The sequence below is a fragment of the Pantherophis guttatus genome, chromosome 3, assembly GCF_059756535.1.
Source record: "Pantherophis guttatus breed Tessera chromosome 3, ASM5975653v1, whole genome shotgun sequence".
Classification (NCBI taxonomy): Eukaryota; Metazoa; Chordata; class Lepidosauria; order Squamata; family Colubridae; genus Pantherophis; species Pantherophis guttatus.
The window spans coordinates 185,188,021-185,215,814 of NC_142065.1; the positions used below are offsets into that span (position 1 = coordinate 185,188,021).

The 27,794-nt window shown below is 37.5% G+C and overlaps 1 protein-coding gene and 1 long non-coding RNA gene across 7 annotated transcripts in view; one reads left to right on the forward strand and one right to left on the reverse strand.

The window, feature by feature from the left end:
* Positions 1-27,794, forward strand: part of CNBD1 (cyclic nucleotide binding domain containing 1) — a 143,282-nt gene that overhangs the window by 54,834 nt on the left and 60,654 nt on the right. For all 6 annotated transcript variants that reach the window (XM_034422385.2, XM_060681691.2, XM_034422386.2 and 3 more), the window contains one exon: positions 23,208-23,353. In XM_034422385.2, coding sequence (XP_034278276.1) covers positions 23,208-23,353 — 146 coding nt within the window. The remainder of the gene's footprint in view (positions 1-23,207; positions 23,354-27,794) is intronic.
* Positions 17,881-26,257, reverse strand: LOC132709112 (uncharacterized). The gene is made up of 2 exons (XR_009620144.1): positions 26,191-26,257; positions 17,881-18,133 (listed from the first exon to the last, which is right to left on the reverse strand). It is a non-coding gene; the product is annotated as an uncharacterized LOC132709112 (long non-coding RNA).

Below are 27,794 nucleotides of genomic sequence, written 5' to 3' on the forward strand. Positions count from 1 at the left end.
AAATGGTGTAGGGTCTGCTGGGTGGGGGGTTGGACTAGATGACCTACAAGGTCCCTTCCAACCACAAATAGCCTCCCACCGGCCGGTACGCTCTCACAGAGAGGGGCTCCTCTGGGTGCCGTCGGCCAAACAGTGTCGACTGGCGGCCCCCAGGGGGAGGGCCTTCTCTGTGGGGGCACCCACTATTTGGAACGAGCTCCCCCCAGAGATACGGAGGATCCTGGATCTGTGCACTTTCTGCCGCACTCTTAAGATCTTCCTATTCCAGCAAGCTGGCCTGGCCTAACCTTTTCCCCCTTTTCTTTTAAATTTCTTTTAAATTTAAATTTTAAACATGTTTTTAAATTATTGGGATGTTTTAAATTTGTCTCGGGCTAAATTGTTTAATCTGGTTTTATTTCTGCTTTTAAATTTTGTATTTATGTATTTTATTTTGTGTCTGTTCACTGCCCTGAGTCCTTCAGGAGTAGGGCGGAATATAAACCTAATAAAACAAACAAACAAACAAACAAACAAACAAACAAACAAACAAACAAACTCTGTTAATCTGTATCTGTATACAGACTCTAGCCCATTCTAGTGTGTATTAGGGCAATGAATTCTGTAACACTAGTGGTTTAGTCGAGAGATCCAGAAATTGATTGTTTCTAAGAAACAATCTGAACATCTAATTGCTCATATTTCTTAAACAAGCAGTTAAATAACATATTCTCATCTTCCATCCTTTTGTTCATTCTTTTTTTTTTATTAATTAGAATCCCTGGGGAAAACAAATGACTACAGGATGGCAGCAAACAAATGGAGAAAACACCCAACATTTTTTTGCCCTATCCTATCCTTTGGATTTTTTTTACAGTCCTCTGCCTTGTGGGGGAGAAGCAGAGCAGATCCCCCTCCAAAGAGGACAAAAGATGAGTCAGCCAGGGATGGAAATGGACGGAGGGCAAACTTTAAAACGTTTGGAGTGTTTGGAATAAAACTGGATGTTTGCCCATCCTAATCTGAGTTATACCTCTCCAATAAGCCTCGGTGGTGCAGCGGACTAAAGTGCTGTTAAGTGCTAGCACTTAGCTGCCAGCTGCCTGCAATTAGTGCAAGTTCGAATCTCACCAGGCTCAAGGTTGACTCAGCCTTCCATCCTTTCGAGGTAGGTAATTGAGGACCAGGATTGTGGGGGCAATAAGCCAACTTTGTATAGAACAACACCGCTTGGGGGGAGGGGGGCCGAAAGCCCTAATAAGCAGGTATATACAAAAAAGTATGCAGGCTATTGCTATAATGCATTGTAAGCCACCCTGAGTCTACGGAGAAGGGCGGCATACAAATTGGACTAATAAATAAATAAATACATACAAATTACAAACATTTTCACATCTCCTAGATTCAGGTTTTTTAATGGGGTTACTATTGATTTAGCTGGGAACCAGGATATTAGGTTTTTCATGGTAGTCAAGAGATGCTTCCGTTGCCAGTAGTAATATGCCAATGTGCCCTTTCCTAGCTGAGTTACGTGTTGTTTCAACTATTGTAAAACACTCTTCAAAAATATTTGAAAACTTGAGCTGCTCCAGATTGTTATGGCCAGGCTATTAATAGCCAGTTATATAAATATAAATATAATAATAACAACAACAACCGCAATCACAACAATTGACTGGTTTTATGGAGCATGGGGCTTCCTTTTAAACAGGATGAATGATTACTATTCTGTAGAGAGCCACTTTTGTTAGCAGTTAATTCCTCAGAACTCAGAAACTGTGAGTTCTAGTCCTTCTTTAGCATAAAGCCAGATAGGTAACATTGGGCCCAATTACTCTCAGCCCTAGAAACTAGGCCAACTACTTCTGAAAAACCTTCCAAAGAAATTTGCAGGGACTTGTCCAGGCAGTCACCAGGAGACAATAACTGTCTCAAAAGTACATAGACACTCCCACAAATCTGGACTCAGCACATGGCAACACTAACTGAACTTGACCAGGAAGCTAAGTTTCAGTTTGATTTCTAGAGAATACCACGGAATTTAATGTGTAGATTGGGAAATAAAAAACAAATAATCAACCTGCTCTGGAAAGAAACAGTGACAACCTATTTCTGTACTGATGTTAAGAAAATTACAGGGACATCTCATTGAAGCTACCAGGTCTGCTTAGAGACTTTATTTTTTACAGTTATGCATACTTCAAAGTACGTAAAGTATTGAAGTATATTCCAATCTAAAGTTCATCTATTGTGAATCATATGTGTTATAGGACCATCTTATCTGAAAGACTATATGCTCACTTCTGAGATTGCTCAAGCAATAAAGTCTCTAGGAGAACCATTCTTCTAAATTTCCCAGGGAAGCTCCCCCTATTAAGTGCCTCACTCTGAGAAATCCTCAGAACAAGGTATTAAGTGAGTTCTGAAAAGCTGCATTGTTGGAAGAACAATGTATTCTCTGGGGTACAAGATATTCCCAAATGAGTTTTTCTAAACAGCGTGGGAGGAGGAACTCTTAATAGTGAGGCATTCTCTGTGTGGGGACGGTGGCAGGCATATAGTATATGCCATGAGAAGTCAATTAACTGCTGTCCCAGATAGTATACAAATTCTTACCTTAAGAGCACCTTCAAAAGAAGCCTAGATATTGGTCCTTTTGGAGAGTGAGTAGCAAAGACAATAGAAGCATCTTTATTTCTAGGAACCTGTCTTCTCAATGTTTCCCTTACAGATAGATAAAAACATAACAACATGTTTGACATCGTTATTTCTTTGCTAAGAGAAATTCCATTTTATTTTAAAAAAAATAGGCTGTTGTTAAAAGTTTAAGAAAGGAAGCAAAAACAAATAATAATCTTTGATGGTGTTTAAGTGATGTACTGTATCGTTTTTGGAGTTTTAAAAAAGTCAGCATGAATTGCGCCTAAAAATACAGACAATTTCTCTTCTGTTGGTAAAGACAATGTCTTCATTTGACAACACATACTTGTCATTACTGAATTTCTGGCTGTGAAGAAGTTGCTTATGCACTTATTTTCTCTTCTTGGAAGCCACATTCAGCATTTCAATAATGTGCTCTGATTTTTTTTTAATGCAACATCTTCTACTTAAAATCACCCTTAATGATGATTGAGAAAATGAACCCTAGACTTAATCTCTTCACTTCCTTTCTTTAATATGGTGTTGTGGAAGAATTGTTTAATTCTATTTTTCTTTCTTCTCTGGCCTAATTCTTTTACCTGAAGAATCTATTAACGAGCAGTTCATTATTTTCACTACATCTTAGTGATATGAGGTTTAGTCTTCTCTAATTTTTCCTGCTGCTGCAGGCTGAATATGGTAAATTAGTCCAGTTTAGGAATTGAGCAGGCTAAGAGTGAAATGTCTACCTTTTGTTAGGGTTCAAATGACACATCAAGACATAGTTTTTCGGTTTTGGTTGAGCATAATCTGTCAAGACCTTGTAGGCTACATGATTTTGCCTTAGAATGTTCTGTGATCTCAGATACTTACAGTAAGTCACTTAGGGGTGTACTCACTTTTGTTGCCAACAGTTTAGACATTAATGGTTGTTGTTATTGTGTTATTGTGTTGTGTTATTTTGAGAGGACAGCACATTTACACTGTTATACAAGCTTATACTCACTATTTACATTGTAGCCAAGTGTCATTTCTTCAGTATTATCACATGAAAAGATATACTTAAATATTTACAAAATGTGCAGAGGTGTACTCACTTCTGTGACATACTATATGTTTGACCTATATTTGTTTCAAACTTTAAAGAAGTAGGATAGGAAGAATATTGATGCCTTTGAACTTTGGTATTGGAGAAGACTCCTGAGAGTACTGTGGTCAGCCAAGAAAACAAACCAGTGGGTCATTGAAAAAAATCAAGCCAGAGTTTTCATCAAGGAACAAATGACCAGATTGAAATTATCCTACTTTGGACACATTATGTAAAAACCCAGCTGGGAAAGGCTAAAGGAAAAAAAAAAGAGGACAACAAAGAGCAAAATGGATGTCATAGTGATAATAAATACCCTATTGAGAGACTTGAAGGAACAGCTTAGGGATAGAAAGTCATGGAGAAAATGTATCTATGTGGTCACTAGGAGTCAAATATGACTTGATGGCATATAATCAATCTTTCAAAATATGGAGGTCTTTACATACTCTTAAATTTTCATTAAATATGTGTATTCATTTAAAAAAGAAAGTCCAGATCCTTATTTATTAAGGATGCCATGCATTCTGTTGGGATATATATGGAAGGAGAATGGAATAATAGGAACTTTTCTTTTGCTATGAAGATATCTGCTTCAAATATTGGTCAATGTGAAGAATATGTTGGTATAATTGAATGGAACCTTGTGTCCTTAATTCTGCTATGATTCAATTGTATAGACATTGAGAGCATTGGACCAGATTTACTTCCTAAGAATTTCTGTAAGGGATCTTGTAAAACCAGATAGTCTTAAAGTTAAATTGTTCTGGGTTCATTGCTCAGATAATTTACAGTATGCTAAATTCTCTTCTTACTACCCTCAATGAACGGAATATACTGTATTTTTCAGAGTATAAGACACACCAGAGTATAAAACGCACCTTTGTTTTTGGGGAGGAAAATAGGAAAAAAAAAATTCTGCCTACCAGGTATTCATCTAGCTAGCGTCCTTAGCCTGGTCAGCTTCAGCACATTACTTTGCTGGTTTTGAATGCACACGCACCTGGTTAGGGCTTAAAAACAGCTTCTAAAGCACGGCTGATCTTTGGAGGGAACAGCAATGAGAAAAGCAGGCAAAGCATGGAAGATCGCTAGCGCGTCATTAGGGCTGAAAAAAAAGCTTCGAAAGCACAGCTGATCGTCGGAAAGAGCTCCAGTGAAGCTTGGAAAGTGTAAGAGAAGGCAGCAGCTTTTCTGGGTAGCCATTTTGGGCACTGCATGTTGAGTTTTAAGCCTCCAAATGCATCACGTTTTTGGGCAGTGATAGGCCGTGGTGTGCTTTAGCAAACCCCACAGCCTTGAAGGGCTCTCAAATAGAGAGTTTGGAGGCTGAAAATGCGATGCATGGAGCCCAAAATCACAAGCCATTGTTGGTGGCAATCTCTGCAGCAGGATGAGGTCGTGTGGAGGCTGAAGGGTGGGGGCTGGTGGGTGGGCAGGGGAATATAAGATGCACCCAATTTTCAGCCTCTTTTATGGGGGAAAAAGTGCATCTTATACTCCAAAAAATATGATAACTGATTTCTAAATAGGCATGTATAAGATTGTAGGGTCAATTATTTTTGTTATTCTTTTAATTTATAAAATATTTTCTTATTTTATTTTGCTATTTCTAATATAGGGCCCTATGTTCATTCTACTTAACATAAACGCAGCATTCTTCTGTTTAAAATGTGATGGTATTGTTGATGTTTTTTCTTTTGAGTTCAGCACTGTACTTTGTAACTGTCAAAGATGGCCTTCAAGCGAATGAATCACAGCAAGACTCAGAATGTTGCTGACAGTAACTCTCTATCTTAATATTAAAACTCTTCTGGAAAATACAGTTTGATATTATCTTTTAAAATTTGTGAGATTGATTTACAAGGTGGAGAGGTCATAGCTACGCCATAGCAATTCTGAAACAATGGCTTAATTTTACAGAGGTTTTATGGACCATATAAGGTAGGATTAAAATTCCAATTTTTGGACTATTAAAATAAGGAATTACATAGTAATTAAAATACTACAACCAAATAGGAATGGGAAAGATATATAATACGACAATTCTTTTGTCTGCCAATGGAATCACATGTTTTTAAAACTATTTCAAATAATGTACAGCATTTGGAATAATATTAAAGTAACACATTTTGTTCTTACACATTTAAAATTAAGTTATACATTTATGAATAGGCTTTATTGATATGGAATTATGTCCTTTATATGGTAAGCATTATTTACATGCTTATAGCATGTGATCTGGAAACCTAGGAAAGAATTTGGTCAGCAAGTAAATAAATTCCAAAGATTGTAAACCCTTAAAAAGGTAAAGGTTCCCTTCACACATATGTGCTAGTCGTTCCCAACTCTAGGAGGCGGTGCTTATCTCCGTTTCAAAGCCGAAGAGCCAGCGCTATCCGAATACGTCTCCATGGTCTTGTGGCCGGCATGACTCTACATGGGGCTCCCCTTGAAGAGCACCTAGAGGCTCCAACTGGTCCAGAATGCAGCCGAGCAGGTGATTGTGGGAGCGACATGGCGCTCCCATGTAACACCTCTCCTGCGTGAGCTGCACTGGCTTCCGGTGGTCTTCCGGGTGCGATTCAAGGTGCTGGTTACCACCTTTAGAGCGCTCCAAGGCTTAGGACCTGGGTATCTTTGAGACCGCCTTCTGCCACCAAGACCCTCCTGCCAGCCAGTACGCTCCCACAGAGAGGGGCTCCTTGAGGTGCCGTCGGTCAAATAGTGTTGGCTGGCAGCCCCCAGGGGGAGAGCCTTCTCTGTGGGGGCACGTGCCCTATGGAATGAATTGCCCCCGGAGATAAGGAGGATTCCAGATCTACGCACCTTCCACCGTGCCCTCAAGACCTTTCTATTCCAACAAGCCGGGTGTCAGCGCTGAAAGAGATCATAGATCATGGCCTAACTCTTTTAATTGAGTAATTTAGCTCTTAATTTGATTTTAAATTGGGGGTGTTTTAATTGTCGTAGGCCAATACTATTTAATTTGTTTTAAACTATTTTTAAATTTTGTATTCTATGTATTTTTATCTTCGGCTGTTCACTGCCCTGAGTCCTTCGGGAGAAGGGCGGTATATAAATTTGAACAATAAATAAATAAAATAAATAAATGCCAAAGGCGCACGGAACACTGTTACCTTCCCACCAAAGGTGGTCCCTATTTTTCTACTTACATTTTTTACGTGCTTTCAAACTGTTAGGTTGGCAGAAGCTGGGAACTCACCCTGTTATGCAGCACTAGGGATTCGAACCGCTGAACTGCTGACCTTTCAATCGACAAGCTCAGTGTCTTAGCCACTGAGGCACCGCGTCCCTTTTAAGTTAATTTTAATTTGATTTAATTTTAATTTATTTTATTTTTAATTTAAGTAAACCCTTAGTTTCACCAGTTATTAACTTTCTGCATGGACAGGAGGACCTACTCTACTAAAGATCTTTGGGAATAGAAAGTTCTAATGAAAAAGAAGCGTGATAATGTAGCTATTTATATTACCTCCTTTATAGGCAAGTAGGCAATTATTATCATGGAAAGTCAAGAAAAGCATAGAAAGTCATAGCTGGATCAATAATACATAATTAGCCCCTCAAATGGAGAAAACACATGCTTTTACAGTGCATTTTAGGCTTTAAAGGCATTATTAGAAAGTTCTGAATGCTGTTAATATCATGCTGTCAAAGTTTGGTAACAACTACATTTCTGATTTGGAATTATTGAGGAATTATTGAGTCTGTCATCTACACCTCTATAACTGTCTGGTTTGGCTCTGCAACCCAACAAGACAGACCCAGACTTCAGAGGATAATTAGAACTGCAGAAAAAACAATTGCTACCAACTTGACTTCCATTGAGGACCTGTATACTGCACGAGTCAAAAAGAGGGCTGTGAAAATATTTACAGACCCCTCACATCCTGGACATAAACTGTTTCAACTCCTACCCTCAAAACGACGCTATCGAGCACTGCACACCAGAACAACTAGACACAAGAACAGTTTTTCCCGAATGCCATCACTCTGCTAAACAAATAATTCCCTCAACACTGTCAAACTATTTACTAAGTCTGCACTACTATTAATCTTCTCATCGTTCCCACCACCCATCTCCTTCCACTTATGACTGTATGACTGTAACCTTGTTGCTTGTATCCTTAAGATTTATATTGACTGTTTCCTAATATGATTTGATTGCTTATTGCCCTAGGACTATCATTAAGTGTTGTACCTTATGATTCTTGATGAACGTATCTTTTCTTTTATGTATATAGAGCGTATGCACCAAGACAAATTCCTTGTGTGTCCAATCACACTGGGCGAATTAAAAAAAAAATTCTGTTCTACACAACCACATAGTAATGAAAAGATTTGAAGGTCCCCAAAAATGATCTTAAGGCCTCACAGTCACACTTCTTGTTCCCCTATACGAAACACCAAATATGATTGACATATAATACAACATAGGAAATTCCCTATCAATCCAATTAAAAGTAAAAAATAACATTAAGAAACAGAAGCTATGTAGGACAGAGTATAGGAAGCCATAGCAATTATCCTACATATTTCTTTGTTAAGAGACAGATATTGAGATACAAGCTTGTATAACATCAAAAATCCCAAGTGAAATTTTAGGGTTTTATGGTTAATCCTGAACAGTTGTCAGAATGTCTTGTAGATTGCAAGAGTGGACACAAGGAAAATATAGCAAAGGGCAAGTGCAAACTGTTGAATGAGTAGAGAACAGATACAAAAAAAAGTATCGTAATAGTAGAATTTGTCCTTAGTGTGGTACAGAAAAGAAGCATTCTGATTTTTTTCCCCCTGTCATCGAATCCCAAGTTTTAGGATTAGTCTTCTTGTTCGAGGTTGGGAAATGTAATATAACGATATTTCTTTCCCTTCATACTCTCCCATGCTTTCCTTCTGAAGAAAACCAATCATGTTAAGGTTGAACGGTGGAATCGCATACCATCTAAGGCCATAGGGCCACAATTCTGCTTGAAATGCCTTAGATGCAACTCCCAATGCCTATAAATCTTTTATTTAAAATGATATTGAAAAAAAAAACACAACCAAAAAGGGATCCATCAAATGAACATAGAGAAATGTTTTTCAATCAATTCTACTTTATTCCATTTCCATCTGTATGAGCAACACTCCTTGAAATCCCCAATTTAGTCACTAGAGCACATACTAACTGTGTATTCATCAGTGTTACAGGGATAGAACAAAGGCTAGGTCTGTTTTTACATGCTTGCCTGCAGAAGAGAAAAGATAAAATTACAGTACAATATGGTAGCTTTTTATTTCATCCAAATCCTGAACATTAGAACAGCGATACTGAAATAATTACTGCTTGGTATTCTAAGAGTAGAGCAACCTGCACACACATACACTTTTGCACAATCATTGAGCATCCAAATATGTCTGTTTCTTTCCCTCCATATACAAAGACATGTACACAGATGGAAAAGTAGTTTTGCCATAGTAAGTGTAACTGCAAATACAGTTATAGGATTCATAGTTGCATATCACATTTCAGTGTTTAGCTTCAGCTGTAATGAAAACTCTATTAGCAATGGAAACACTCATCTTTCCTAAATGGGGAAACATGCTGCACCAAATCTCAACTGGATCCTGTAAATCAGGAGCAGTTATTGTTAATGGTTAAGGACAACCTTCTCGGATTGAGTATCAACCTAATTCAGTATCCCTTCATTAAAATTTTCTGATGCCAAATGCACATGAATATAGTGCAATAATGGAATAATAATATGTTCTCTTCAACTGCTCCAAAATCCAGCAGCCAAAGATTTATGAGTGTGTATGAGAAATATCCTAGCTTGGTCATGATATTAATCAAGTGAGATGGTCTTATTTTGACCTCTTTGGTCACAGCCTGGAGAAATCTGAAACATATCAGGAAGCATATTTTGGAAAAAAAAAAAGAGTGAAGCTTAGGTTATATTGATTACACATTATATGGTGTCTTCTACTACAAAAAAATTGGCTATCTAAAAGTTCCTAAAAGTTTCCCCCTTTTCCAACATCCTCTAATCTTCTGGACATGCTCTCCAAAGATAACTATGGTTTTAATTTAAATTCTCTTGTTTTGGCTTATTTCCTCTTTCCTATGAAAAGCCAAATGATGTAATTCATATAATTTCTAGAAGTCTAGTTGGCATATTATAACATAGTACCGCTTTATTTTTTAAAAAAGTTATTTTCACATTCCTCCTATTAAATGATATACACGTATAACTCAAATTGCAATTTCTTTCCAGAATCAGACACAAGCATATTTCAATAAACTATTCTCATGTTCCAGACTCTGGATGATTTAAAACTCCAATGCACTGACAATTTACCTCAATAAAGACATCTGTTTCATAATGTAATGTGCTATTATGTATTGCACACCATATCCAGATTTCTTCATTTACCAAATTATATTATGTGATATAGATTTCTAGGCTGTTCTGCCCCAGTCTGAGCTGTTGATACTTATAGGATGGGCAAAGAGTAATTTGGAATCAGGTAGGTAACTGAAAAACTAACTCAATTCATTCCCAGAAGTGCCTATTATATTAGAATGAAGATTCTATTAATTAATTAATAAACTTTATATAGCTGCCAATCTCACTGAAGGCAACTCTAGGAAGCATACAATAACAGATAAAAGAAAAAAAATGAAAACAGCAAATACAAATATAAAAAAACCCCCATCGCATTAAATATCCTAAAACCCCAAAATACAACGGTAACAAATGCCCATCTTGACAATGGAACCATCCAGACAAGCTCTATCTCAGATTTTGCTTCTTCCTGACCAAGAAGAATCAGGAAAAGAGAATTAAATAAGCAGGAAGCTAAGCTTCCCCTGTTGTTGTTTTCCTGTCCTGCTGTTGTGTGTCATGCTCTGGGTCCTATCAATTAAATAATGCCATCTGGTGAGGCCCAGGAAACTCATATTTTCTGTCATGACACCTGCCCTTTGGAACACCATTTCTTCTGAGATTTGTAAGTCTTGCACCCTGGCTTTGTTTAAATGTTCCATTAAAACCTAACTGTATCCCCAGGCTCTGGGTTAATGTGGATACATGGTCTCCTTGTATGGCCTTCTGGTTTTAAATGATTGGATTCCCCCCACCCCCCCGACTTCCATGGATTCTGCATTTTATAGTAATTTTATAAGTTGTTCAGAGTTATAACATATTGGGGTGGCCTATACATTTCATAAAGAAAAAAAAAAGAAAAAGGGATAATGTATCAGAGCAAGAAGACCAAAACAAAGTTAGGTTCACATACTGTAATACTATAAGCAGTGGTGAAATTTGTTACTACCGGTTATGTGGGTGTGGCTTGGTGGTGGTGGGGTAATGTGACTGGATGGGCGTGGCCATTGTTAAAAACTTTTAAAACCATTTTTTCTACAACCTCTTCAGCTGAAGAGGTTGTTAAAAAATGCTTTTAAAAGCCCCTAATGATCCCAGCTGAGTTGCCTGATCGGCAGAGGCTTTTTTTTCTTTTAAAAACAGTTTTTCTACACCTCTGGCTGAAGAGATTGTAAAAAAGAATGCTTTTAAAAGCCTCTGCTAATCAGGCAACTCAGCTGGGATCGTCAGAGGGTTTTAAAAGCATTTTTTCTACAACCTCTTCGGCCAAAGAGATTGTAGAAAAAATGCTTTTAAAAGCCTCTGCCGATCCCAGCTGAGCTTCAAGATCATCAGAGGCTTTTTTTAACTTTTAAAAGCATTTTTTTCAGCTGAAGAGGTTGTAGAAAAAATGCTTTTAAAAATAAAAAAAAAAGCCTCTGATGATTGCACAGCTCAGCTGGGCATGGGGGGGGGCAGGGATTTTTGCTACCGGTTCTCCAAACCACCCACCGCCATCGCTACTGGATCGGGCGATCCGGTCCAAACCGGGAGCACTTTACCCGTGACTATAAGCCTCTGATCTGAGTTAGCAAACCAAAAGTCTTAACGACCAGTCCGCTCCCACAGAGAGGGTCTCCTCAGGGTGCCATCGGCCAAGTTATGTCGGCTGGCGACACCCAGGGGGAGGGCCTTCTCTGTGGGAGCCCCAGCCCTGTGGAATGAACTGCCCCCGGAAATACATAAGATCTCCGACCTCCGAGTGTTTCGCTGTGCTCTGAAGACCCTGTTGTTCCGCCAGGCCGGGCTATTAACATAAAGTTTTAAATTGGGGTATTTTAAATTTCTGGGATTTTAATTGGAGCCTAATTATTTAATGATTTTAAATTTTAACTGTTGTTTTGTTTCTGTGTTTTTAAATAGGCTGTACACCGCCCTGAGTCCTTCAGGAGAAGGGCGGTATAGAAATAAAATTATTATTATTATTATTATTATTATTATTATTATTATTATTATTATTATTATTATTAATAACATACTGTGCCCCAAACAAATCAGACAAATGATGGATGAATTATGGCCTAAATCTTACATAGTAAAATCTGAGTTTAGCAAAAGAACAAACAAACAAACAAAATAAACTATGCTATTACTCTTGAATCTGGTCTAGAGTCTTCGTTATACCCAGCTGCTGAATGTTTTTACAGCAGCATCCAGTAGTAGAAATAGCCTTGATAAAGAGAGTCTCTTTTAAATTAGGAATAGTGCATGGAAGGGTCATATGAAACGGCTTCCTGGAAGAAGATTACAGTGGTGAGAATATGTAGGCATTTATTTAACAAAAAGTTCCTTTAGTGTCAGGTAGCCTGGTTATACATGTACTACAGTTCTGTCTTCATAACCTAGTCATTATAGGCCAGTGCTCGCCCTCTTCCTCCTCTGAATTCTCTCATTTGTCAATGTATTTTTGGAAATGTGGCTTGGAAATGAAGGTTGCCTTCAGGGCACTACTATGCTGAAGTTTATTATTCATAGTAAGCATTTCATTCTGGAGCCGTTGTGTGGTCTTTGCTGAGGTTTCTTTGGAACAGACTGGCCTAGTTTCCCTATCAATTCACATTTAAATGTGTTCGGGGAGCATGACCTAGTTGTCTCCCTGCTGTCCCAGAAGGCTTAAACTGGAAGGACAGGAAGAAGCCACATACAATCCTACATTTTGTTTGCAAGAGAGAGCAAGAATCAAGAGAGGCAGGAATAGAAGACAAATGCTGCAAGAAACACAATACAAAACAATAAATATCCAAAACAAAATAGAGCTATTAAGCAAGCTGCTGTGCATAAGAAGAGTAGTCATAAAAGCCAAACACATCCATTCATAATTCCCTCTTAGTTGTTAGGTAGATTTTCAAATGTGCACCCATTAGATCTATCATATACTGTACACATACCTATGGCCGAATGCAGTCTTTTGCTATAATGTGCTGTTTTCTTTCCTGCCTAACATGTGATGATCGCAAATACCATGTTCCTCTGAACTCTGTCAGAGAAGTCCCTTGCATATTTAATTTCATCAAAAATAGCAGCTGCTATTTTTAGAGAACATTTTCAAGTGGTTAGTTCTGGTGCTGTTTCAGGGAAATGGAAGAAAATCATAAATCCTTGCGGCATGTTCTGGTTCCTCCACAGAAGGAACATCCCCCACCGACCATCATTTTTGCGCACCTATAGCTTTAAAATAAACTGTACATCATTATGTTTTCATTATTTCAAGAAAAAGATCCGGTAGGCATACAAGCATTGCAACCTGGATTTGAGAAAAAGGCTGACCAAGATGAAGGAAGGTTGAATGTTGACTTAGTTCCTGGATTCCACGGAAGTACAAGATTATTCCTGAACAACAGACACTCTTTTTTTTTAAAAAAATGATTTATATGCCGCCCTTCTCCGGAGACTCAGGGCGGCTTACCATGCGTTAAGCAATAGCCTTCATACTTTTGTATATTTATACAAAGTCAGTTTATTGCCCCCACAAACTGGGTCCTCAATTTACCTACCTTAGAAAGGATGGAAGGCTGAGTCAACCTTGAGCCTGGTGAGAGTCGAACTTACAGTAACTGCAGACAGCTGGTGTTAATCACAATGCTATCAGTCTGTTGAGCCACCAGGCCCAGTATTGGAAGTAGTGATAGGCAGGCCAGTGGTGGGATTCAAATTTTTTTACTACCGATTCTGTGGGTGTGGCTTGGTGGGCGTGGTTTGGTGCGCGTGGCAGGGGAAGGATATTGTAAAATCGCCATTCCCAACCCACTCCAGGGGAATGTTACTGCAAAATCCCCATTTCCTCCCGATCAGCTGGGACTCGGGAGGCAGAGAATAGATGGGGGCGGGGCCAGTCAGAGGTGGCATTTACTGATTCTCCGAACTAGTCAAAATTTCCACTACCGGTTCTCCAGAACTGGTCAGAACCTGCTGAGTACCACCTCTGAGGCAGGTGTTTGGAGAGTGTTTGTGTGTGTCTTTGAGTCAGTGTTGACTCTGGCAAGTGCCTGGATACATCCTTGCAGTTTTCTTGGCAAAATTGTGGTTTGCCATTCTTTTATAAGAGGTGTAGATTTATATACTTGTTAACAGATAGATTAACATGGTTGTTCTTCAATATCTCAGCTAGGTTTCCCAGATCTTCTTTTACTTCCTTGAGTTTTTGTCCTAGACATTTCGTGGCTTCTTTACTTATGTCCCTTTCCCCTCCTTTCCCTTTCTATACTTTTCCCATCTTACTTTCCCTTGATTTTCTTCTTTGCTACTTTTTCCTGGACTACATTAGTAGGCCAGATATCAGCTACCTGATTAAGCAAAAGCACCAGCATTTTGTGGAAATTGTATATTCAGAAAATTGATGCTGTGAAGTTGTATGAGAGTAGCAGCAGTGCCAATATTTTTATTACACATTTCTGGGCTATAGATCAGAAGCATTCTCGGGCTGAGGGCTTTTTTGGTGGGAAATTTTCCCAACCTATTTGCGGAATTACTTCCTTTTGAAGGTTCTCGGGTCTTATGACACTATGCAAGTACTTTTATTTTTTTCAGGCATTTTAAGACTTTTATAAACTTTTGAATGTCAGCGACATCCTATTATCTTTTTTTTGTCGCAAAGAGACATGCTGAGAGGACTAATAGTACAATAACACCATACTGGTGAGAGTGGGATGGAGTTTAAAGTGTATGTTTTGCTTTTATGTAGGTTAAAGCACCTTTTCACTTTGTTTCTGTTGTTCATTGCTGAAGGGTAGAAAGAAATTCTGACTAATTTTCCATCAAATGTCATGATGTGATTACAGGGAGTTTTGAAAGGCACATACAAAATAGCTAAAGCCGCTTGTTGCTGATAGACTATTGATCACCATCTCGGAGACCACATTGCTTTTAATATTTCGGAGGATGGATTTTAAACTCAGGTTCTGTTTTGATGTGACTAACTGGTCTTTGCCCTCATGAACTTGTTTTCAGTCTATGTATTCTTAGACAAGTCTTACTTTTGGGGATGTGCTTAGTACTTATAGAAGACATGATATTATCTATTATACATAAATAAATGCATTCTTAAAGCAGACAATCAAGACCCAGGGAAGTTGCCCACTGCCTGCTGTTCTTTATGCATTTCTAACTACAGTGAAGTAAAATGCATTCATTCTAGAAGAAATTTTGATTTGAGCAGCTGCACAGAATAGTATAGAATTAGCTCTGATTTTATAAAACATCCTTTTGAGTGGAATCTGTTCAGACTTCCTTGCTTGCTTGTTCAAAAATGCAGCAATTTACTTGGCTACCTATCTATCATTCAAGCAAACTACTCTTTACCAAGGAGTAATTTAAAGACATATGAACTATATGAGTATACTGAACCTTCAGGGACATTTATATTTATATCTCTATACTAAACCATATTGAGAGAACAAAGCCTCTCTTTGTTATATATATAACAATATATAAAGAAATGTATATTTGACCCATTTGCTAAACAGAATTGTTTAGCAAACTGTAATGCTGCCAGAGAAGAAACCGTGATAAAGTTTTGCAATATTATTTTGCAACATATATAGGAATCAATGCTGCCTTGTTCCAGATTTAAATGTTTGCAATAAGAAATGAACCAGTCTAGGACAGTTTATAGCCATATAAGCTTTGTCTTTATGAAGACATTCTCCAAGTGATACACAAGATTGATGTCAAAATCATAGGAGAAGTCAGAAGGTTACAAAGTTTGAAAAGAGATATTTCTTTTATAACCTCTCCAAATCATCTGAGAATCTCCTATACATAAGGTGAAATAGAAATCTAATCACAGTTGTCACAAAACTATAGGAACTTCACTACAGCACCTTTCTAAATTAATCCTAGTGTCAGTTTACACTGATAATAATTATTCTTTGCTGCTTCTAACTAATGTGAAATCTTCAGAACTGTTTCATAATAGAGGAGAGGTTATTTTAAATCTTTATAATGACACACAGTTGTAATAATTTAGATCATAAAATTACAGAATAAGAGAGTAATTTTCACCTAATTAGAATTTTTTGATTAGAATTCTTTCATTTCAACCTTTTAAAAAACATAATAAACATATAATTATAGGATAGATGAAAAAATGATTTGCCTGGTTCACGCATTATGAAATGCTTCTTAAGTGAATGGCATATGTGCATCTATTTCATAAATGAGTACCCACCAGTTATTACTAGGGCTCAGTGAACTTGGATGTATAAAGGACCTGCCACATCTGTAGGAAGGAATGCAGAGGTTGATAGTTATAGGGTGAATATCTTTACATAGACCTTATGCTTTGGACTAATGACAGCAAGCAGCTGTATAGGTTTTGACCTCAGATAGGCTCAAATAAGAGCTCTGTTCAGGCATTCAGTCTGAACATATTGGAGTTCAAAATGTGAAAGGACGAATGGGATTCATGGATTGAATGATTATGTATCATCCAATTGTTGTTGACAGTTTGAGTGCACATAGGTAGATTTTTTCTCATGACAATCTATCCCTAACCTGGCCTTTTAGATCTTTCAACGGTGTACTCATCGCTTCGGTAACTGAGTCTATCACATTGTGGTCTTCCACTCCTCCTTCCTTCTGTTTTTCCCAGCATTAGAGTCTTCCCCCAGAGGACTAATGGGAAACATTCCCGGTCTCTTCATGAGTGGTGTACCACCTCCATTCTTGTCCATGATATGTTTCACCTTGAAGTGCAATTCTTTGAATGGGTTTTGAATTTCCTTGTACTCAGAATGATCAAAACAGATGGCAATAGAATTTATTATCAGAACTTTGTATAAAATGGAAGGATTCAATTTACAATTATTCTCTGAAAATCTATAGGTAGATTCTCATGTCATTTGAAGGCTTCTGATAAGCTGTGACTCTTTTCTACCGGTATATTTGATTTTTTATTTATTTATTTATTTATATGCCGCCCTTCTCCGGAGACTCAGGGCGGCTTACAATGTGCTAAGCAATAGCCTTCATCCTTTTGTATATTTATACAAAGTCAGCTTATTGCCCCCACAACTGGGTCCTTTGAATTGTAGCAATATAGTAAAATGTTTTTGAATATACAGTATATGCTACTGAGATGCTTGAGGAGGGAAAAGCTGCAATTTACCTATATAAAATTGTAGGTTGGGAGGTATCTTGGCTTGCATGATCTCCTGGTTCTAATGGAGCAGGTATGCAGCTCAAGATGTTCTTAAAGTCAACACTATCTACATTGGTAGTGTGTTCTATGATTTCAAGCTTCTAAACTCATTAGGAGCCCTTTTAAAAATTGGATTAGAGCAATATACCTTTTGCTTCTTGCTACCTTCAAAAACTTCAGGTAGTGCAAAATTTAGTCATCTTGATTATCATTAGGTTCAAAAAATTTAAGCATGAAGCATTACATTCTTTTAGGTTAATTGAACTGCCTCTGTGCATTTCTACCCAAGTTCTACTGTTAAACTTCTAACATCTTAAATTATTCAATCCTAGAATAGTTTAAACAATCTCTTTTACTTTGGTGATCATGTTTAATATCTAAGATCTGTATCAGAGATCATGGGTCCTCTCAAAAATATTCTTCAGCCATGGTTCCAAAATTCCACTGTTGGATTTGAGACTGTTTCTCAATTGTTTCCGGCCAGCCAAAAAGATTCAAGGCGGTTGGTATACTTCAGATCCCATCACTTAAATAATGCCACTTTGTGAGAATAAGATGATGTGCGTTCTATTCGCGGAACAAAAGTTAAAGAAGGGAGGCGAGGCAGATAAACACAAATGTTTATTGGTTAACAATAACAGCTAACAGTGACTCGCTCTGCTTAGCTAACTACCTTGGAGAGCGAGTGGCATTTTGAGGCACTGACAGCTCTTTTATACTCAGCTGTCAGTAGCTGGGCCAATCAGGAGCCACCAATTTCCCGCCGGCTGCCTGCTGGCACACGGACCAATCGGCTGCTCTATTGGCCACTCGTACTTGCCATCTGGACGTAACAATGTGCTTTCTCTGTTGCTGCATCTGCACAATGGAATAGTGTTCAAGAGTTATGGTGGCGCAGTGGTTAGAGTACAGTATTGCAGGCTAATTCTGCTTGACTGCTGACTGCTAGTGGTTCTGCAGTTCGAGTCTCACTGGCTCAAGGTTGACTCAACCTTCCATCCTTCTGAGTTTAGTAAAAAGAGGACCCAGATTGTTGGGGCAATATGCTGACTCTGTAAAACACTCAGAGAAGGCTGAAAAGCATTGTTAAGTGATATATAAGTGCTATTGCTATTGCTATCTCCTCTAAGGTTTGTATGACCTACCCTATAGACCCCTAAGCAAGCATTCAACAGTCTCTGAACTAGAATGATGTGGGCTCCCACTAACTGCCAGCAATAGAGCAGAATTATTGTTCCCCTCTCAAATTTTTTTCTTTTTTTCTTTTTGACTCTAATGTAACCCTTTGTATAACTGATTTGTGAGTGACCTTGAAGGCCGATTGAATATACACAGATACATATTTCTTGTCTCTTGTGATCTGAAACATGCCTCTTTTGCATCAATCTCCTGTATTTTATAAAATCACCATACAGTATGATTCCTTTTGTGTATGTTATTTTCTTAACATTTCATCTTAAGAAGTGGCTTATAAATCCCTGTATAATTTTAATCTTGTAAATAAAAATGCCTATGTTTGTATTATGATTGTGCAAAGGTGTGAATATTTATTTGGAAGCAAGACCATTGAATTTATAATGCAGGCTGAGCTGCAGGAATCTCTTCCCATAGCCAGGGAAAATCTAAAATGTCATTACTGCATATTTATGAGTCAAGCCTAATACCATTCAAACCACCACTAATGTGTGAATAATAGTTGACAGTTTCCAAAGTATACTAGTCAAACACAATTTAGATCAGATGTTTAACATGGTTTTATGGCTCACCACATATTCTATTGCTGTAAAACTAGAGATTTTTAATACCTCACTAACCATATAGAGTCAAATATAATTGCATAATATTGCAATAAAAATGTATGCTGGCATTTTAAACCTTATTCTTGAATATTTTATTCTATATTTTAATAAAAGCATGGAGTTTAGTAGATTTTTATATCTTATAGGTGTGTAGTTTGAGTTAGTTTATGGTTCATTTTAATTTTCCAAAATGTTTCCTTCATTTTCACTTTAAATCATTTCCACCTGGTTATCATATTATATAAATGCCTTCATCTCATGGATACACATTTCACTTGGCATAACTTTCTACTAAAATATTACATATAGAATGTCACTATCTGTTCATATACAAAATAAAGTGTTAAAAATAAATACCAATGATCAATGAGATTATTGTTCATAATATATAGTTACCCATCTCACAAATGTAACTCTGGGTAATATGGAGTCTCTTACTCCAGGACAAGTGCAACTGGTGCACAACTTAAGGAAAGGTTTTCTAGGCCATGATTGCTACCTGCTGTTTGAGCAGGAGTTGTGAGTCCAGAAAGACCCCAGATTGTGCCCAAGATCTATTTGGAACAGTGCAAAGATCCAGCAGCAAAGATGGTAAATAGAGCCTGGTGGCGCAGCAGACTAATAGCCTGTTATTAACATTCAGCTGCCTGCAATTACTGCAAGTTCGAATCTCCCCAGGCTCAAGGTTGACTCAGCCTTCCATCCTTTCTAAGGTAGGTAAATTGAGGACCCAGTTTGTGGGGGCAATAAGCTGACTTTGTATAAATATACAAAAGTATGAAGGCTATTGCTTAATGCATTGTAAGCCGCCCTGAGTCTCCAGAGAAGGGCGGCATATAAATCAAATTTAAATAAATAAATAAATAAATAAATAAATAAATAAATAAATAAATAAATAAATAAATAAATAAATAAATAAATTCCCAGATCTGGAAGCCACAACAAAACCCAAGATCATTCAATTTTGCCGAAGTTCATCAGAAACCTGTTGTTCTTAACCAAAACCCCTACAGCTTCAAAATATTAAGACAAGACTTAATTAATTAATTAATTAATTAATTCATTCATTCATTCATTGGCCAGATTCCAATGAATTTTGTATATGACTTCTTTGCTGCTCCACACTTTTGTTGACAGCTCAGTAACTAACAACATCCTGCTGTTTATCTGAGGATAAAATGCCAGAAGATTAGATTTTTGCCATCTGATTGCTATATTTGACATATCTATATCTGTACAGATTGCTATATTTCAAGGAGGAAAAACATAGGGCATTTGAGCAAATTGGACTGCCCTTTCTGAGATTAATTTTTTAATGGCTTTGCTGAAGGAGTTAAAATCTTCCTTGGTAATTTTGGGTTTGGCTGAATTATCTCTGAAAATCTGGGTCACCTGGAATCAGTCTGGAGCAATATATGGCACTCAAGCCTGTATAAAAGTAGGATACTCTAAAGCAGGGGTGTCAAACTCACCTTGTCATGGCGGCATCACATGATGTATCAGGACTTTTTCCACCTTTGCTAAACCGGGTGTGGGTGTGGCCAGCACATGACGCATCCAGCTCATTTTCCAGCAGTTTGACAGCCCTGTCCTAAAGCAGTGTTTTTCAACCTCAGCAACTATAAGAGGTATGGACATCAATTCCCACAATTCCTCAATCAGAATTGTGTGAATTGAAGGCCACCTATCTTAAAATTGCTGAGCTTGAGAAAAACTGCTCTAGGTACCAAATCCCTTAGTGCTCCAGAATTACTAATCCCCAAAATATACCTTCCATGTCTGTGTTACCAGAATCCCCTAGGTGGATAAACAACTAAATCAAAGAGCAGTTTATCTGGAGCTTTTTTCCTCCATAAGCCTGTTCATGGTTTAACTATTAAAGTTAAAGAATCAAGTTCAATTTTTGTTTTCAATATATTACAACTGGATGGTAGCTGGTTGGGGTGGCTAGTTACTATGTCTCTTAGCATTTATAACTTTCCTTTCAGTCTAGTGGATGCAGGAAAAGAAAGATATCTTTTAGATGTCAGTAAACAACAATACCAAAACTTTAAAAAACCAAGTTAAAGTGATAACTGCAATGATGGAGGTAACCATCATTTATAGTTTGTTGCTGATATAGTACCAGTTCACTACAGAGTGTTTAGGTTTTGGGCAATAATTCTGGACTCAATATTAGTATTTCTCAAGCTTGGCAGCTTGAAGATATTCAGTAATGATGGCTAGGGAGTTATGGGAGTTGAAGTCCACAGATCTTCAAGCAGCCAAGGTTGAGAAGCACTGACCTCAGAAATAGTGGTTGCATATCCTCCATTCTGACAGAGATATGTAATTATACCCCAGTTCAGTTAGGGGGTGATTTGAGTGAACTGAATCCTCTGGAACTACTGTTGAATTGCAAAAAGATTCTATAGTTGAAATTCTATTATTGTCACCAACATTTCTCACCACTTTAGTTGTTGCATCTGTAAATATGAATACCGGCTTAGCCTCTGGCATTCAGAATCTCAGGTGATGTGGAGACACAGTTCGTGTGGCATATCCTATAATTGCTAAGCATTGTGGCATTTCAAGAGCTTATAATTAAGAGTGGCAAAAGCTGCTTTTTTTTTTGGCAATGGTGGACTGTACAAAGTGTTCCTTTGAATTCCTGGAGAAATGTCCAGTTTCAAGCCCTAAATACTATAATTTGGAACACTAAATTGCTATGCTATACTTCTTTTCTCATTTTGATATTATTCTGTTTGAAACAAGGCTTTTTTAGATGAAATGGAAGATTTTTACTAGCAACCTGAATCTTTGCTCTTCTGACCTCTCTTCAACTAGATATGTATGCCCATAACATAAGCATGTGAGAAGGCTGAGCACTGATGGCTGCTGGCATCCATATTGATTACTGAATGATATTGTTTCCAAAGAGGCTCAATTTGTTGTATCTTTAAGCATACAGTAAATTATGAATTCCATTTTTCCTTTGGTGCAATTTCTCTCTTTGTAAAAGAGAGGTGCCACATACTGGTGTGACATTTTATCAGGCACAAACCAGCTTTTTTTCATTTAAGAAAAGAGGGAAGGGGGATTTTGGTTTTTTGATAAGGGTGGATTGGAAAGAAATGGTGTGTGACTTTTTGACCATCTATTTCCCTACTCACAATCACCCAGTGGTCTTCAAGGTTGGTTTTCAGCCACATAAAATCACACTTGGGAATCCATTGGTGGAGGTAGCTTGAGTTGGAGGATAAATACATGCATATCTAGCCAGCTTTTCAGTAGCAGCTGAAAGCATCTGCAATGCTTTAAATTGTACTTATTAAAATTATTTAAAGGGGGGGATTGCAAACCTGAATGACAGGGTTAGACCCAAATTACTTGCCACAGTATAATAAAATAGTACAATAGAGGAATTGCAATTTTTAAAGGAAAAAAAAACCCACTTAATCTCTTCATTCCCTCTCTGCCTGACATAATAGAATATTATTGTAATTACTGAATCATTTAGCAAAAAATTGGTATATTTATTTTATACGTTATAGTTACTAGGACGACTACAACTGCCGTTACTGATATTTCTCTAAAGCAGGTTACAGTTTGAGTCCAGTGAAAGTCTTGGATTAAAATACTAAAGTCCTGTGATAGGGGAAATAAGGAATAAAATAAAGTTTTAATAGCACTTTGCTCTCAGACATGACGGTAATGGTATTTCTTAGATGTCAGAACAGTTAGCCTCTGCAGAACCCATTGCTTAAGGATGCAAATAATTTAAAAGAAAATCTAGGAATGACTTAATTCTCCCATCACACCAGTCTATTAAATTAGAATGCCCCAACTGAACATTGGGCCCCATTCAAATCAAGTTGTGAAATTCAGTTCTCCTAATAAACACACAGATATTTGTATTCCTTACTAACCTCTAGAAAACAAGGTGAGAAATATCCAGTCCTCCTTATCTTGCTGAATTTTTATTTTTAGTACCCAGCACTCTAACTGGTACAGCTAAGAATTGTGGGTTTAGTAAGTGACACAAATTCTTGATACCTGGTTTAAAGTTTCTCAGATCCTGGGCAAATTAGTTGATCTATGCAACTATAGAACAAGAGGGGTGCTATTATTTTCTATGCGTGTTTTTCCTGCAGACCTATTTTAAGAACTGAAGAAGAACATGAGGCTGTCTATAAAATAATGAAAGTTATTCCTGATATTAATGAGCAATTATCTGAAGAACAGATAAAGGAAATCAGCAAAGTAGTTCTAAGAGAATACTGGGTGAAGGAAAGTACAGGTAGGTAAACATAGATTTTTTAAAAATGTGGTTACTTCTTGAAGGGTCAGAGGTACCAGCTAATGTAAGCCAAAATAAGAGATGGTGGAACTTGTAGTCCAGTTTTATTATGGAACCAAAGCTACTACCAAGCACTGGACCAACCTATTTTATTAGATTAGGTATGTAATTACTTTCCCCCCCATGGCAGGCAATTTTAGCAAATAATTTTCTATTACAAGATTACATTTGAAAAAAAATTAGAATAATTCATTTTTGGGGTATCTTTTATTTTTCTCTTGCACCATTGACATTGTCTTTCACCTCTATTCTAATGCTCAAGTTTATTTCCTTCCTCCTGTCTTATAACGGAAAGTAAAATGTCATTATTCTGCTAGAAAGATAGATGTGAAAAGTCTTTTAATGAGAAATGCAGATATGATGGTTATGTTTTTACCATTAGATTATGCATTTTTTCTTTCAAATACTAAAAGTGGAATCTTTTCTTATTAAATCATCTGTTTTAACATTGTAACTTTTGTCCTTCTTCCGCATCCCTTATCCAAATCCGTTTTCTTTTTGAATTTTGATTCTTCTTTACATTGCATTTTTAAATATGTTGGAGGTGTACCTAATATTGATTCTATATGAAATGAAATGATAATACACTCAGAATATCTGTTAACCACCCACAGTGGCTTTATATAAAGTAAAATTAAAGTTAAAAAGCTCTAGAGACAAAATAATGGTCACCAGTATAGGGTCAAACCAGCATATAGAAGTTGAACTACCAAAACATACTTCCTCCAACCTTTAATTTACAACTGCAATCCTGGAATATACTGGGGTTGATAGTGTCACAAATTGCCAAAAGCACAGGTGTCAAACTCGCTGCATCACATTGCCATCATATGACGTTTTGTGACATTTTTCCAATTCACGGAGCTGGGGTGGGAGTGGTCTGTGCGTGATCATCCGCCGTGTGGGCCACCAGTTTGACACCCCTGGCCAAGAGATTAGCAGGATCCATAGACTCAAACAGCCTGCTTTTCTGTAGGAAGTCAGATAAGAAGATATCCATGGCCAATTGTCTTCCAGTAAAGACTGGAAACCAGATTAAAAGTATTCTGGTATATATTGTACATTTTGAGTATATATGTGAAAAGCATCATTAAGTTGCCATGACGTCAAATAATGTTATTTTCAAAATGCCTCACAAATTAGTTTTAACAAGTTTTTGAAAGGATCCAATCAGAATTTTAGGAGCAGATGACAATCTCTCCTAATCCAACTCTCATGTGTGTAGATTGAATTTGGCATTTGACCAAAGATTTAAGAAAGTCCTAGCTGCCACACAGATTATCCTCATATAAGTAACACTCATTCTCTAGATGTGTAGCATGATGTGTACACACACAAAAAAGTCAATTGCATTGTACTTTATATCCCTAAGCAGCTGCCTCAAATAATTGATCACCTGTGGTGTCAGAAAGAGGAGAAGAGATCCTTACTCTCGATTGTCTGATTCACTCTCTCTCTTTCCTTCTCTTGGAACTGGCAGTTGTTGGATCCAAAGAATGAAGCTCATGAATGGGCTGTAGTAACAGTAATAAGTAATATACGGACAAGGGGAATTTCACCTAACCTGCCTCCTTCCAGACTGAATTCAACATTGATGTAGAAAAATAAAGTGAACTTATTGTAAGATTTATTTATTTATTTATTTACTATGAAAATTCATCTCAATGCTCATTTGTTTCAGTTCACCAAAACGCCATTAAGAAATATTCTATTTTTGATAACACACAGAGTTTGAACTAGAATTTTATATTATCTTTTTTAAAAAATCAGTCTTGTCTGACTTACCAAAAATTGAGAAACCAAGTTTCAAATAATAATATTTGAATCAATCAAATATGTTCATTGGTAAGAGTTAACAATAGTGCTGATCCTTTGAAATAGAAAGATAAACCAACTAAGAATAATATAGTAACCGAAGGACATGTTATTAATAGACAGACTAAACTGTAATCTGAGCAGACAGGAATTACATTATCATAAATTAAGACAATGAAAAGGACAATTTCAAGGTCAAAACTTGTGATTGGGGTGATTGGGGTGAAAGCTGGCATCTTATTTGGAAAACAAAACAACTTTATCCAAATCTTGTTTACTATCTTGGCCACAAGGACAGTTGTGTTGGATTAGATGCTCTGTTGATTTAATATGTTCAGTAAAACCTGCAATATGGTGGCACAGAATGAGATCTAAAATTGTTGAGCATCAATGTGCAAACGAGATAAAAGGTAATCTTAATGATTCAGACTGCCACATTATGCTTTTAAAGAAAAAGCAGCTCTGCATCAATGTGCAATCTTTTCCAGTTCTTTGAACCTGGTAAAGCAATATTTCAATCTCATCTGATTTGGCAGGCTAAAAATAAACACAAGATTGACTTTTTCCTAAGTGAAACTGACTTTACAAAAATAATGCATGCCTGATGAGTCTTTAATCCCCCAAAATCATTTTATATAAGAAAGTCACGGGGACTAGGAATTTGAAAAGTAGTGAGGTTGCTTCTGTTAATGGTTCCTTCCCCATATAACTCCATAATAATGACAGCTTCATTTAAAAAAACAAAAAACAGTAAAGATTTCACATACATTAAATCAAATGTACCCTCATATCAAACATCCACATGGTTGACAGGTCTAATGTCATGGAGAAAATTGCAATAAGACATACATGACATGTACTCAGGGATGTCACAAACAAACACCAACTTTTAGGTACTTGCACACCAACATCCGAGAGAGATACATAAGTTGCAGTATTTGTGTCAAGATGCACTTGCCTACCTTGCCTTTTCCTCCCCTATGGCCCCTAGCAGACATCCATAATGTCATCATCATCCTCTTTTAACAACCCCATAATCCCTTGCAGGGTGGAGTCTGGGCAACTGAATGGAGCTGAGTGTTTACTGGCTGGATGCCCTTCCTGTCACAATGCAGAGGGTTTTTTTCAGCAGATATATTCCCAGTGTGCCCAGAGAAAGAAATATCTGCCTCTACCAGTGGTGGGTTGCCCCCGGTTCGCACCGGTTTTATAGAACCGGTAGTAAAACCAGCGGTAGGCTCCACCCACTGACCCTGATGTGATGAAAATACTTCTGCGCATGTGCAGAAGAGCGCGCGTGTGAGAGAGTTTTGCTCACGCGCACGCGGCCCCGTTACAAACCGGTAGTAAAGGTAAGTAGAACCCACCCCAGCCTCTACCAAGGATCGAACTCCTGACAGCCTCCTGATTGTGAAGCGAGAGCTCCACCTCTAGGCCACCGCACCACTCACACCCATAATGTCATGGCTGACTCTAAATTTGTGTGTGCGTGTGTGTGTGTGTGTGTGTGTCTTCGAGTCAATCTTGACTCCTGGCAACTGCCTGGATAAATGTCTGAGTTTTCTTGGCAAGGTTTTTTCAGAACTGATTGCCCATAGCCTTATTCCTAGGACTGAGAAGAAGATTGACTGGCCCAAGATCCCCAGCTGGTTTTAGCCTTAAGGCAAGATTAGAATTCATAGTCTCCTGGTTTGTAGCCTGACACTTTAATCACTACATCAAACTGACTTTCTAAAATTCTCTCACATGGATGGAATAAGGAATACTGTTTTAACATTGTTGATTTTACTACTGACATTTCCTTGTTACCCTTAAGATTTCCACTGCTTAACAATAACAGCGAATATACTGTAACAAGTCTTTGTATGTTCTGTTACGAAGAGTTCAAGATGAACCTTTCACATCTATGAAAGGACAAGCTACCCTGAATACAGATGAATGTAATACTAGCATGGAGCCTGTGCCACTGTTCTGCTTGGGTGTGTTTAAAGTAACCACTGAGATTTTTTACCAGAAAAATGAAAAAGCAGCATCAAGAGAAAGGAAATGAGACAGTTGAGAGTTATCTAAATTTTTCTGGAGCTAATTGATATGTGTAGAGAAAAAGTATGCATAATTATAATAATTTCAGTAAAAACTGAATTTAACCAATCTAATTTACCACATTGGAGAAGGTTTGGGGCCTAGTCAGTCTGGAACATTAGTGGTCATTTGTATGTAAAACAGATGGTCAATCAAACTCACATCTTCAAATGGAGAATGTCGTCTGACAGTTTTTAAAACAGAATATACAGTTCTTTAAAGGTAAAATAATGATCACTTGATTTACATGCTTTGAAATACTTGTACATTAAAGATGGGAGGGCCCTTCTGAGACCCATTCATCTGGCACACTAAAGAAAGTGAGGCACATAAAAAAAAATAGACTGAGCTTGGGACACTGTCATCTTGATTATTTTGGCTACCTTGCAGTCACCTGACTTCCAAGGTACAGAATGTACTTCCTTGGGAATTGCCCTCAGCTCCCACTTTTCCTGCTTATAATAATTTAGTCTGCGATTTGTTT